The sequence below is a fragment of the Oncorhynchus gorbuscha genome, linkage group LG24 (genome assembly GCF_021184085.1).
Source record: "Oncorhynchus gorbuscha isolate QuinsamMale2020 ecotype Even-year linkage group LG24, OgorEven_v1.0, whole genome shotgun sequence".
NCBI classification, from domain to species: domain Eukaryota; kingdom Metazoa; phylum Chordata; class Actinopteri; order Salmoniformes; family Salmonidae; genus Oncorhynchus; species Oncorhynchus gorbuscha.
Window position 1 is genome coordinate 20,756,416 of NC_060196.1, and position 13,065 is coordinate 20,769,480.

The window sequence follows — 13,065 nt, forward strand, 5'->3', positions numbered from 1 at the left end:
TAGTCTGAATCCAGGAGGCGTGCACACCATCCACCGATTCCGAGTATATTACTCGCTAATGTTCAGCCCCTGGTTAATAAAGTAGATGAGCTCAGGGCCCGGATCTCCTTCGAGAAAGACATCAGGGACTGTAGTAACATACTGTTTCACAAAATCATGGCTCTCTCCGGATGAACTGTCACCGTCCATAAGGCCAGCTGGGTTCTCAGTACATCGCACAGACAGGAATAAAGAACTCTCCGGGAAGAAGGCAGGCAGAGGAGTGTTTCATGATTGACTACTCATGATGTGATTGTGATAACGTACAAAATCAATTCCTTTTGTTCAAACGACCTAGAATACCTCAATAGCCCTCAAGGAATTACACTGGACTTTGTGCAAACTGGAAACCACATATCCTGAGGCAGCATTTATTCTAGCTGAGGACTTAAAATAAAATCTGAGTAAAACGCTACCGAAGTTCTGTCAACACATTGCCTGTAGTACTCAAGCTTCAAAAACTCTCAACCATTGTTACTCTCCCTCCTGGCATGGCTACAAGGCCCTCAATCTTCCCTTATGCAAATCAGATCACAACTCCATTCTGCTTCTCCCTTCCTAGACAGAAACACAAGGTACCCGTGCTAAGTAGGGATGCATAATATATCGGTGAACTTATCAGAATCGGAGGATATTAGCTAAAAATGCCAACATCGTTATCGGCCTATGTCTAGTTTAACGCCTGATGTGCAAAACCGATGTCAAAGCTGACGTGCTTACCTATATAACGAAGGTACATGACGTAATGACGCCACATAAAATGTTGTAAAGCATTCCTAAACTAGCCCACAATGTGTGCTGTGTGGATTAAGCAGTCAACAAGTCAAGGAGTCATTTGAAAGAGTAACAAAATGTCAGTGAGAAAACTCAAAAGGCGAAATCCATTAACCCGTTACTCCTACCCCCTACTTTTTCGAACATTCTGTTAAAAATCGCGCAACATTTCAGCGCCCTGCTGCTCATGCCAGGAATATAGTATATGCATATGATTAGTATGTGTGGATAGAAAACACTCAGACTTTTATAAAACTGGTTAAATCACGGCTGTGACTATAACAGAACGTGAGTTTCATCGAAAAGCGCAGGAAAATCTGATCACTGAAAATGGAAATATATATCCATCCGCCACTTCAACCCATTGATAAAGGCGAACCACAATAAATGGGGCTGAGGTTGCAATACCTACAGCTTCCACACGATGTCAACAGTCTTGTCAGTTGCCTAGGCTTTGTTTCTTGGTCAAACGAAGAAGAGACAAGCCATTTCTTCAGGTCTCCGACCGGATATTTTGGTTGAGATTTACCCGGACATTATTTCCAGACAGACAGCTAAAGAATATACATCGCCTCGTGATCAATTTGGTCGCTTATTAACGTGTACTAATACCTAAAGTTGCATTACAAAAGTATTTCGAAGTGTTTTGTGAAAGTTTGTCGACTTTTTTAATTTTAAAAAATGACGTTACGTTATAAGACGCTATTTTTTTAGTTTATCACAGTCTTCATAGATCGATATCTAGGCTATATATGGACCGATTTAATCTATAAAAAAAAGACCCAATAGTGATTATGGGACATCTAGGAGTGCCAACAAAGAAGATGGTCAAAGGTAATTAATGTTTTTTTATTTTATTTGTGCGGTTTGTGTAGCGACGACTATGCTACTTATTTTGTTTACGTCCCCTGCGGGTCTTTTGGGGTGTTACATGCTATCAGATAATAGCTTCTCATGCTTTCGCTCGAAAAGCATTTTAAAAATCTGACTTGTTGCCTGGATTCACAACGAGTGTAGCTTTAATTCAATACCCTGCATGTGTATTTTAATGAACGTTCGAGTTTTAACTAGTACTATTAGCATAGCGCGTTTGCATTTCCAGATGTCTAGATGGGACGCCTGCGTGTCAGGTAGGAGCAAGAGGTTAAAGCCAAGAATGGAATTCATTGCCATTGACAATCAACCGCTCTCTGTCGTGGGTGATGTTTGCTTTCGCCGACTGGTCTAGCACCGGATAAATCTACCAAGTGCGCTATTTTTCCGATGTTGTCCTACCAGAGTTACACAGTAATAGCATCACGGTAATTAGCTTCACGGCATACATACTATGGAACACAGTATGGGTCTTTGCGTGTCAAAAAAGATATATTAGCACGGTCAAAGCTGTACAAAAAAAGTCAGCAAACACCGGCCTCGAACGATGTGTTTACAATACCGCGATGGTAATACAGCATCATTTGTTCGACCGCAACTTCTGGGGTAGCTAGCTTTAGCTTGGTACCTAGCTAGCACCAATACAACTAGCCTGAAAACAATGACCAGTAGAAACTGCAGTTATTCATTATTCTTAGCAATGATTTAGGAATCCTTGTGAGTAAGTATTAGCTAGGTTGCCACTTGTTGTTCACCTAGTGAAATTGAACTTCAGTTCATGAAAATAAATAGTCAGCTACTTAACCCTGTTGCCCAAAGCTAACGGTATAAGCAGCTAGCGTCATCTGGCTAGTGAGGGGTTATGTGTTGTGAAGCTAGCCACAAAAAGGATTAGGCACAATAGCGGAATTTGCAGTTTGCCTTCAAAATACAAGTATGTAGTTGACAGTGATGCAAATTAATACAAATAGTAAAATTATGCCATAATTTTATTTTGAAGGCTAACCTCAAAGTCCACTATTGTGGCTAATCCTTTTGTGGCTAGCTACAACATAGATGGGTCCAACCACAATTAATCAAATAAGAACTGTCTTATAAATTAGGATTATTTTAGATGACACCTAGCTATATAGTCAGCTAGTTAACTGAAACAGATTGTTTGCATCCATGAGCTGGCTAGCTTTATTTATGACCAGTACTCTAGGTGCACGAGACAACTTCACCAGCATCATAGCATACGTATCGATGAATCGTTATGACATCTGAAATACGAGTGAGTGTAATCAATGTGTAATAACTACGTAAAAAATGTATGAACACGTTAAATTGTGACGCGCAATCATATTCAGGTCCTGATTGGTCAACAATCTTATTTGACATGTCAAATAGTAAATTTTTTGACACGCAAAGACCCAAATGGCCTTCCATAGAAATCCTGGTTGAGAATGAAACGACTGAACAACGAAACAGCACAGCAAGTAAGTGAAAAATTGGTTTTGATTCGGCCTGCCCCGGTCAAACCAGGACGGTGCTGGGCCAATTATGCGCCGCCCTATGGGACTCCCAATCCCAACCGGATGTGATACAGCCTGGATTCGACCAGGGACCGCTGCTTCCATTTGTGTGTTAACTATTTAACTGTACTAGAATGCTTAAGAGGGAGCGAAATTTTAAATATCGGTATTGCTTTTATTTGGCATGGAAAATATCAGATATTGGTATCGGCCAAAAATGTCATATCGGTGCATCACTAGCGCTAAGGTCTATTCAACACTGGACTGACCTATCGGAATCCATGCTTCAAGATTGTTGTGGTCGGTCGGCCTCCCGGGTGGCGCAGTGGTTAAGGGTGTACTGCAGCGCCAGCTGTGCCATCAGAGTCCCTGGGTTCGCGCCCAGGCTCTGTCGTAACCGGCCGCGACCGGGAGGTCCGTGGGGCGACGCACAATTGGCCTAGCGTCGTCCGGGTTAGGGAGGGCTTGGTCGGTAGGGATGTCCTTGTCTCATCGCGCACCAGCGACTCCTGGGGCGGGCCGGCCGCAGTGCGCGCTAACCAAGGTTGCCAGGTGCACTCTCCGACACATTGGTGCGGCTGGCTTCCGGGTTGGATGCGCGCTGTGTTAAGAAGCAGTACGGCTGGTTGGGTTGTGTATCGGAGGACGCATGACTTTCAACCTTCGTCTCTCCCGAGCCCGTACGGGAGTTGTAGCGATGAGACAAGATAGTAGCTACTACAACAATTGGATACCACGAAAATAGGGGAGAAAAAGGGGTAAAATTAAAATTAAAAAAATAGATTGTTTTGGTCACACAGACTGGGACATGTGCCAGGTAGCCTCAGAAAAACATTTGATGTATACACGGACACAGCGACTGAGTACATCAGGAAGTATATAGGGGATGTTGTTCCCACTGGGACTATTAAAACCTACCCAAACCAGAAACCGTGGATAGATGGCAGCATTCACGCAAACCTGAAAGCGGGATCCACCGCATTTAACCATGGCAAGGTGACTGGGTATATGGTCAAATACGGTATGGTTCCCTATGTAAGGCAAACAAATAGGCAAAAAGTCAGTAGACACACAAGACAAGCGGCAAGGTCTACAAAGGGAAATCGTGCTGCAAGTCCTACCTCTCCCATCTCATTGGTTATACCCACTTGGGTGACTGAAGACGAACGAGGTCAGTGGCGGAAATGCACCGAATTTATGAAAGTTTCCAACCGCAATATAAAGTCACGAGAAGAAAACGTCTGGAAGAATGAGAGATGACTAGAAACGAGTCAGTTGGCCGTTTTATGTATGGATTTAGAGCAGAGTTGGTGGAGTAGAGGACCTTGTGCATTTCAGGTAACATAACTTAATGTTTATATCCCAGGACAAATTAGCTAGCAACAACAAGCTAGCTAATTACGACAAATTAGCTAGCCAGTGCAAGCTAGCTAGCTAAATTGCCATAAATGTTTAATGCATTTTGACCTGCCCCAAATTAATATAATTGATTCAGAGTTTTTGATATTTTAACCGGTGTGTCGTGATCGTGTTTGGTGTGGGGGGACACAATTAATTTATGCGCGATGGTGCACGAGCACAGATGGTTTGGGTTCCATGTCAGAGCATGCGCAGACCAGCTGGCTGGAGTGTTAACGGCATGTTCAATCTCTCCCTATTCCAGTCTGCTGTCACAACTTGCTTTGATATGTCCACCATTCATTTCTTGGGTACAGGTACAGGAACAAACTACCGATTAATCGGTATCGGCTTTTTTTGATCATCAAACAAATTTGTATCGGCATTGAAAAATCATAAATCGGTCAACCTCATGTATGCATGTATGTATACACACACAGTGGGGAGAACAAGTATTTGATAACCTGCAAAATCGGCAGTGTTTCCTACTTACAAAGCATGTAGAGTTCTGTAATTTTTATCATAGGTACACTTCAACTGTGAGAGACGGAATCTAAAACAAAAATCCAGAAAATCACATTGTATGATTTTTAAGTAATTAATTTGCATTTTATTGTAATTCATTTGCATTTTATTGTATGACATAAGTATTTGATCACCTACCAACCAAGTAAGAATTCCAGCTCTCACAGACCTGTTAGTTTTTCCTTTACCTGACTTGCCTAGTTAAATAAAATATCACAACATTTCTTAATCTGGGAGGAAAATTTGATAAAGTACTCAATCATTTTGCTGTGTATTTCAGATGGAAGCATTAGAATGTACCAGAGGCACCAAAATATGGGTCAGGCGGCAAAAAATGTTTTTGCTCAGGGGAGGCCTGGCTGGTTACTTTTTTAAATTTGGCTGGCAACTCCAGATACCTGTGGAAAACACTGAGTACTACTTCCAACTAAGGCATTGCACCATGAAAACTAAAGCGTCTGCTGTTGGGTCAGTGTGTGCTCCCCGAAATGGCACCCTATTCCTTAAAATGGTGCACTGATTTTGACTAGGGCTGTAATTGCAATGTTTTTTGCATGGCAAAAATGAAGACACGAAGCAGACCAGTCTCTTCGGTCTTTTAAAAACCTGCTGTATGTAAAGAATTGTGTGCTATAGTTTGGATGACAACATGTTTGTTTCAAACTTTAGGGCTGTTTTCCTTAAGAAGATCAATCTGCTTTGTGTTGTGATTCCTTGCCATGATACTAATGCGTATCACAATACTGGTTTTGTCTTGGCCCTACTTTTGACCATAGGGCTCTGGTCAAAAGTAGTGCACTTTAGGAAATAAGGTGTCATGTGGGACACACCCCAATGTAAAATCATCCAGAACCACTTCCAATGTGTTTCACCATGAAAACGAATGCATCAGCTGTTGGGACAGTGTGTGAGGTGACTAAGTGCATGACATCCTGTGTGGGCAGCAGGGTCGAGGGCCGGGTACCAACCTGAGGCCTCTGCTTGTGCTGTGTCTGGCCTGTCTGCGTCTGGCCTGTCTGCGTCTGCTGCTCCCAGCTGCCGCGGGCTCGGTTTCCGCCCACTGGGGTCATAGTTTACAGTATATACAAATAACAGTATTTACAAAGGAATAACACCTGCGAAAGAAAAATGGGAGAGTGAGGTTCTGTGGCAAATAGAAGGGGTCCAGGGTCCTCTCAGACTATGAAGCTCAGTTCTGGTGACTTTAAAAGGACATTCCTCAACCTAAATGAATGAAACATGATTTCTACAATAAGATGGCAAAAAAATCTTAATATACAGGACCATGCATATAGCTTATACTATCAGGTATGCTATTAGCAATAAATATTATCACATGTAGTCCAAATGATGCAGCATAGTGGCTATAAATAATTTGCCTGAAGCATGGGGCTACATTTACCCTATTGGGCTAATCATTAGCTAGATCCCAAAAGTAAATATTTTAACTAATCAGCATCCTATTGATGAATTGTATGTCCCAAAAAACTTGCATAAACATTGGAATATAATGTAGGCCTAACTCTTAGGGTAACTTGGGGTAATCAGCCACAGGGTAATGCGCACCCTGCCTGTACTTCTCACAGGAACAACTTCATGCCCCCCCCCCCCCCACAAACGGTTTGACAAACTCACAGTAAATGCTGTCCAGTGGGGCAAAAAAGTATTTAGTCTCTGTCATTGCCAGCAAAGGGTATACAACAAAGTATTGATAAATAAGTATTTGGTCAATAAAAGTTTTCCACCATAATTTGCAAATAAATTCATTATAAATCCTACAATGTGATTTTCTAGATTTTTTTCTTCTCATTTTGCCTGTCATAGTTGAAGTGTACCTATGATGAAAATTACAGGCCTCTCATCTTGTTAAGTGGGAGAACTTGCACAATTTGTGGCTGACTAAATACTTTTTTGCCCCACTGTATATCGGGATACTATTTCAAATATATATATATATATATATATATATATAGTCTCATTTTTGTAATATCACAAAACAAAAAAATGCACAAGTTTCCTGTTCCAAAAACCTCTATTTTTCCTTCATAGTTTGTCCACCATCCTTTTAAATAGGAAGCCAATTTGTTTTCATGACAGTTCAAAACTCATTCTCATGGCTCTCTTTACCCTTTGCTGCATATGGTGAGCAATCTGTTTGGAACATTAAATAGCCATAAAAATACTGTTCAAAAATATAAAAATGCAACATGTACAGTGTTGGTCCAATGTTTCATGAGCTGAAATAAAATATCCCAGAAATGTTTCCAATGCACAATAAGTGTATTTCTCTCAAATGTTGTGCACAGATTTGTTTACACCCATTTTAGAGAGCATTTCTTCTTTGCCAAAATAATCCATCCACCTGACACGTGTGGTATATCAAAAAAATGATTGAACAGCATGATCATGACAGAGATGCTCCTTGTTCTGGGGACAAAAGGCCACTAAAATGTGCAGTTGTAACAATACAATGCCACAGATGTCTTAAGTTGAGGTAGTGTGCAATTGGAATGCAGAGACTGCAGGAAAGTCCAACAGGGCTGTTGCCAGAGAATTGAATGTTAATTTCTCTACCATAAGCCGCCTTCAATATTATTTTAGAGACTTTAACAGTACGTCCAACCAGACACACAACCACTACCACGTGTAACCACACCAATCCAGGACCTCCACATCCAGCTTCTTCACCTGCAGGATAGTCGGAATGAGGTGGAGTATTTATGTCTGTATAACGTCCTTTTGTGAGGAAAAACTCATTCTGATTGTCTGGGCCGAGCTCCCCAGTGGGTGGGCCTATGCATTCCCAAGTCACCATGGCTGCGTACCTGCCCAGTCATGTGAAATCCATAAATTACAACCTAATTAATTGAATTCAATTGACTAATTTCCTTCTTTGAACTTGTTGAATCTTACGTTGATATTTCTGTTCTGTATAGAATCGTGAGAATAGCAATACATATCGTTCAGGAAAATGAGGGGGGAAAGCGCTCTCAGCCTATCCGGAAGGCCAAAGTTAGTTAGTTTAAGGAGCAGTTCTCTCTCTGTGGGACTAACCCCAAGAAGTTCTGGAAAACGGTTAAAGACGTGGAGAATAAACCCTGCTCCTTACAACTGCCCATGTCCTTTAATGTTGATGTGGTTGTTACTGACAAGCACATGGCTGAGCTTTAATCACCACTTCATTAAGTCAGGATTCCTATTCGACTCCGCCATGCCTCCTTGCCCATCCAAAATTTCCTCATCCCCGTCCAACATTTTCTCATCCTCCACACCTTCTAATGCGACTATCCCCGATGCTGCTCCCTCTTTTTCCCCTGCCCCGCAACAAAGTTTCTCCCTGCAAGCAGTCACTGAGTCCGGGGTGCGCAAGGAGCTCCTGAAACTTCACCCCCAAAAAACATCTGGATCAGATGGTTTAGACCCTTTCTTTAAGGTTGCTGCCCCTATCATCACCACGTCCATCTCTCCTTTCTGGGGAGGTTCCCATTGCTTGGAACGCAGCCACAGTTCATCCTTGATTTAAAGGGGAGATCAAACTGATCCTAACGGTTATAGGCCTATTACCATTTTGCTCTGTTTATCAAGTGTTGACCAAACTTGTCAATAATCGACTGACTGGCTATCTTGATGTCTATAGTATTCTCTCTGATATGCAATCTGGTTTCCGCTCAGGTTATGATGTGTCACTGCAACTGTAAAGGTCCTGAATGATGTCACCATTGCCCTTGATTTTAAGCAATGTTGTGCTGCTATTTTTAATTGACTTGGCCAAAGTTTTTGATACGGTAGACCATTCCATTCTTGCGGACCGGCAAAGGAGTATTGGTGTCTCGGCAGGGTCTTTGGCCTGGTTTGCTAACTATCTCTCTCAAAGAGTGTAGTGTATAAAGTCAGAAAATCTGCTGTCTCAGCCTCTGCCCGTCACCAAGGGAGTACCCAAAGGCTCGATCCTTGGCCCCATGCTCTTCACAATTTACATCAAAATAGCTCAGGCAGTAGGAAGCGCTCATCCATTTATATGCAAATGATAGTCTTATACTCAGCAGGCCCTGCCCCAGATTTTGTGTTAAATACTCTACAACAAAGCTTTCTTAGTGTCAAAAACAAGCCCTCTCTACCCTTAACCTTGTTATGAACACCTCCAAAACAAAGGTTATATGGTTTGGCATAAAGAATGCCCTTCCCCACAAGTGGGATCTGAGGGTTTAGCACATGGTAGTCACCTCATACAAGTACTTAGCACATATCAAAGCTGCAGGCTAAAGTTAAATCTAGACTTGGTTTCCTCTATCGTAATTGTTCCTCTTTCACCCCAACTGCCAAACTAACCCTGATTCAAATGACCGTCCTACCCACGCTAGATTACAGAGAATTTATAGATTGGCAGGTAAGGATGCTCTCAAGCAGACAGACGTTATTTACCATTCGGCCATAAGATTTGCCCTCAATGCTCCTTATAGGACACAATCACTGCACTCCAGTGATGGGCCGTCAGGGCCAGCAAGGCCTTCTCTGCTGGCCTAAACATCATCAGAATATATATATTTTCCCACAAATATGTATTAAATTATTCCCCAGAGTAAGAGTTACACTCTTCATTTCATAGCGTTCCTCTTGGTTGAACTGCTTCCAGCCCCAGGTTGAGATTGAGGGGTGGTCTTTATGTTATATCTTTTATCCAATCATATTCAGCCATCATGTGTTGCCAGGGGTCTAAAATCTTCCCTCAGGCCTTCAGAATCAACAGTGCGGGCGCTTGTAGCTTAAAGTGAATGGAAATTCAAATTTAGAGTCAACCAATCAGCTTTAGAGTTGGCTATTGTACGCCTGCTGGTTGGCTCCAGTGTTACACAGGAGCCAGCTAGCAGGCGTAGTGCGTGCACATCTTTTGATTGGATTACCAATATTGAGAGGCAGGTCCTATATGGACAGGTCTCAGAACTAGGAAACTGAAATTGATCAACAAATTAATTTGCGTACTACTAAGCTGTTTTTTAGGTAGACGTTTTTAGGTAGAGGTTGACGCTACAAAGCCTGTCACAGGCGGGAAAGGGGTTCGTTCGCAACTTTCAATTATGGGCGCTATCCATGACTCACAGGCTCCGAGAAGCACTGCAAACTGTACTGCTGGGAATGCCTATTATTTGCAAGTGATCGATTTGGTGTTTGGAGCCACACTGGCTTTGCAAACCTGAGTCGTCTAACCAAGGCAGCAACGAGACACCAAAGTACGGCTGGGCACTTACAAGCAATGGTGCTTTTGAAAACTTTTGGGGACACCCGAGTGGATCTACAGCTCAACGAACAAGCGTGCAGGGCAACGAAGCTGCACAATGAAAAGGTATTGTACTCTTCCCCTGCAATTCTCTGAATAAAAATGTCAATTTCAAGGTGACGCAACGCCTCGTTATACTGCGTTTCTGTCTAAATGTATAGTGTCTAGAGCCATGGCATCATAATGATGGTAATAAGAGGTGGATTAATTCAGGTGGGACTGTGTAGGACTTCACTGAAGGCCCAGGCCCCAGAACCACGGCACGCTACTGCTGCACTCTATACTCCTCTGGAAGCTGGTCATCTCTTTATACCTATCGCAAGACAGACACACGGTTGATGCTCATTTCTAAAAACCCTCAGAGGCCTCACTCACCCCTATTTGAGACACCTACTACATACAGCCCTCATCCTCTACATACAACACCCGTTCTGCCAGTCACATTCTGTTAAAGGTCCCCAAAGCACACATTCCTGGGTCGCTCCTCTTCAGTTTGCTGCAGCTAGCGACTGGAACAAGCTGCAACAAACACTCAAACTGGACAGTTTTATCCCACATCTCTTTATTCAAAGACTCAATCATCGACACTTACTGGACAGTTCCGTGGCTGCTTTGTGTGATGTATTGTTGTCTCTACCTTCTTGCCCTTTGTGCTGTTGTCTGTGCCCAATAATGTTTGTACCATGTTTTGTGCTGCTACCATGTCATGTGTTGCTACCATACTGTGTTGTCATGTGTTGCTGCCTTGCTATGTTGTTGACTTAGGTCTCGCTTTATGTAGTGTCTCGTGATGTGCGTTTTGTCCTATATTTATATATATATTTTATTTTTAATCCTAGGATGAGGCCTTTTGGTAGGCTGTCATTGTAAATATGAATGTTAAATAAAATGTTCAATTAAATCGTAGTAGCACTTAAGAACCTGAGAATATCGTATCATGGCAATTCCCAGCCCTAATTTTCATTAGTGAACTTGTGGAAATAGACATGGTTTATGACTTTGGTTGTGGTAACGACCCATACAAAGTGATGGTTAACTAGCTAACGTTCACTCATTTTAAACAATTTGGTTGTAACCAAGTTAGCTGTCCAATTAGCTAACGTTAACTAATTCACTTTAATTGGGAAACGTTAGATAACTCGTATATGCAAATGCTGTCCGATGAAATGAGAGTTCGTTAACTAATTGAGACCAGACAAATTACGTTTGTCCCACATTTGCTGGGAAGTTAGCTAGCTAACGTCAACTAAAAATAACTACTAGGTAGCTTGCTAGCTAACTTAGCATGTTTTAATGGTGTCTACTAGCGAACGATGCAACATCACTACGGATATATTCTCAACATGTTTTTATTTAGCTGACGTTAGCGCGCTAACTAGTTATTGGTGTCTTTGGCTTAACTAGGCTAGCTGACGTTACATAAACTCCATGAATATTATTTAACTAAAAACCATGAGTTAGTCAACATCAGGTATTTCAAGAAATATAATTGTTTCGAAAACATTGACTAACATTTAGCTAGGTAAGATGCTGTCGTTTTTTAGGGGATATCCAGCTAACGTTGGCTTTATCGAAGTTGTCGATGAGATTCCGTTCTTCTCAACCTCGATGATGGCGAAAATAAGACTTATTAACAATCAGCATTGCAACTAGCTAACAACATTGTTGTTCTCAACCACTCAAATCATCACCGTTAGCTTAACTTATCCACACGTTCATTCGTACCGCATGCTAATTGAGCCCAGACGCATAGGCCGCACATTAACGTGGTAATTAACGCACAAATTGCACTATGCAGAACCAAGACACCCCTTTAGAAACGCTACCGATGTGTTCTTGTATATACACACACGACACAGAGGCTCTAGGTAGGCCCGTAGGCCCAACATAATGTAAATAAATGATATACTGACCAGAAACCCAGTTGAAGTCTGATTCTGCAACACAACCGACCAAGCGGTCTCTCTGTCGGAATTCGACTAAATAAAACCTCTAGAGTAATACACGTATCTATGTGAGTAATTATGCCGAACCGACTCGCGCAGACAATAAGCGAGGGACTTGGAATTTACCTGTTTCTTTTCCACTCTGTCGCTACATATAGCTCCGTCATGTGGTTGACTGGGCGCTTCAAGGAAGCGAGACATTCGACACGTGGTCACCCACCTCTAAGAACTGCAATAAAATAGATAAACTAAAATATTTATAGTGATTGCCTATCCTAGACTGTCCGATTAGTCTTATTGATTGGGTGTTTAGCAGGACCACTAAGGCTAATATACAGTACCAGTCCAAAGTTGACACCTACTCATTCAAGGGTATCTTTATTTGTACTATTTTCTACTTTGTATAATAGCGGAGAAATCAAAACCATGAAATAACAGATAGGGAATCATGTGGTAACCAAAGGTGTTACAGCAAAATATATTTGATATTCTTCAAAGTAGCCACCCTTTGCCTTGACAGCTTTGCACACTTCGCAAGTGTGCACAAAGCTAATTTGTTCAACACTTTTTTGGTCACTACATGATTCCATGTGTTATTTCATATAGTTGGTCTTTACTATTATTCTACAATGTTGAAATAAACAAATAAAAATCCTTGAATGAGTAGGTGTCCAAACTTTTGACTCGTACTGTACATGGAGTATGAACAGATCATTCAAAC

At 41.9% G+C, this 13,065-nt stretch overlaps 1 protein-coding gene across 12 annotated transcripts in view; it reads right to left on the reverse strand.

The window, feature by feature from the left end:
• LOC124013398 (ubiquitin-associated protein 2-like) overlaps positions 1-12,613 on the reverse strand; it is an 87,104-nt gene extending 74,491 nt beyond the window's left edge. For 7 of the 12 annotated variants that reach the window (XM_046327720.1, XM_046327724.1, XM_046327723.1 and 4 more), the window contains exons 1-2: positions 12,312-12,508; positions 6,092-6,238 (exon numbers count right to left, since the gene is read on the reverse strand). In XM_046327720.1, coding sequence (XP_046183676.1) covers positions 6,092-6,193 — 102 coding nt within the window. In that variant the 5' untranslated portion in view covers positions 6,194-6,238; positions 12,312-12,508. Of the gene's footprint in view, positions 1-6,091; positions 6,239-12,311 lie in introns of all 12 variants that reach the window. The other 5 variants (XM_046327725.1, XM_046327719.1, XM_046327722.1 and 2 more) reach the window with 3 other exon arrangements.
• Positions 12,614-13,065: the final 452 nt, after the last annotated feature.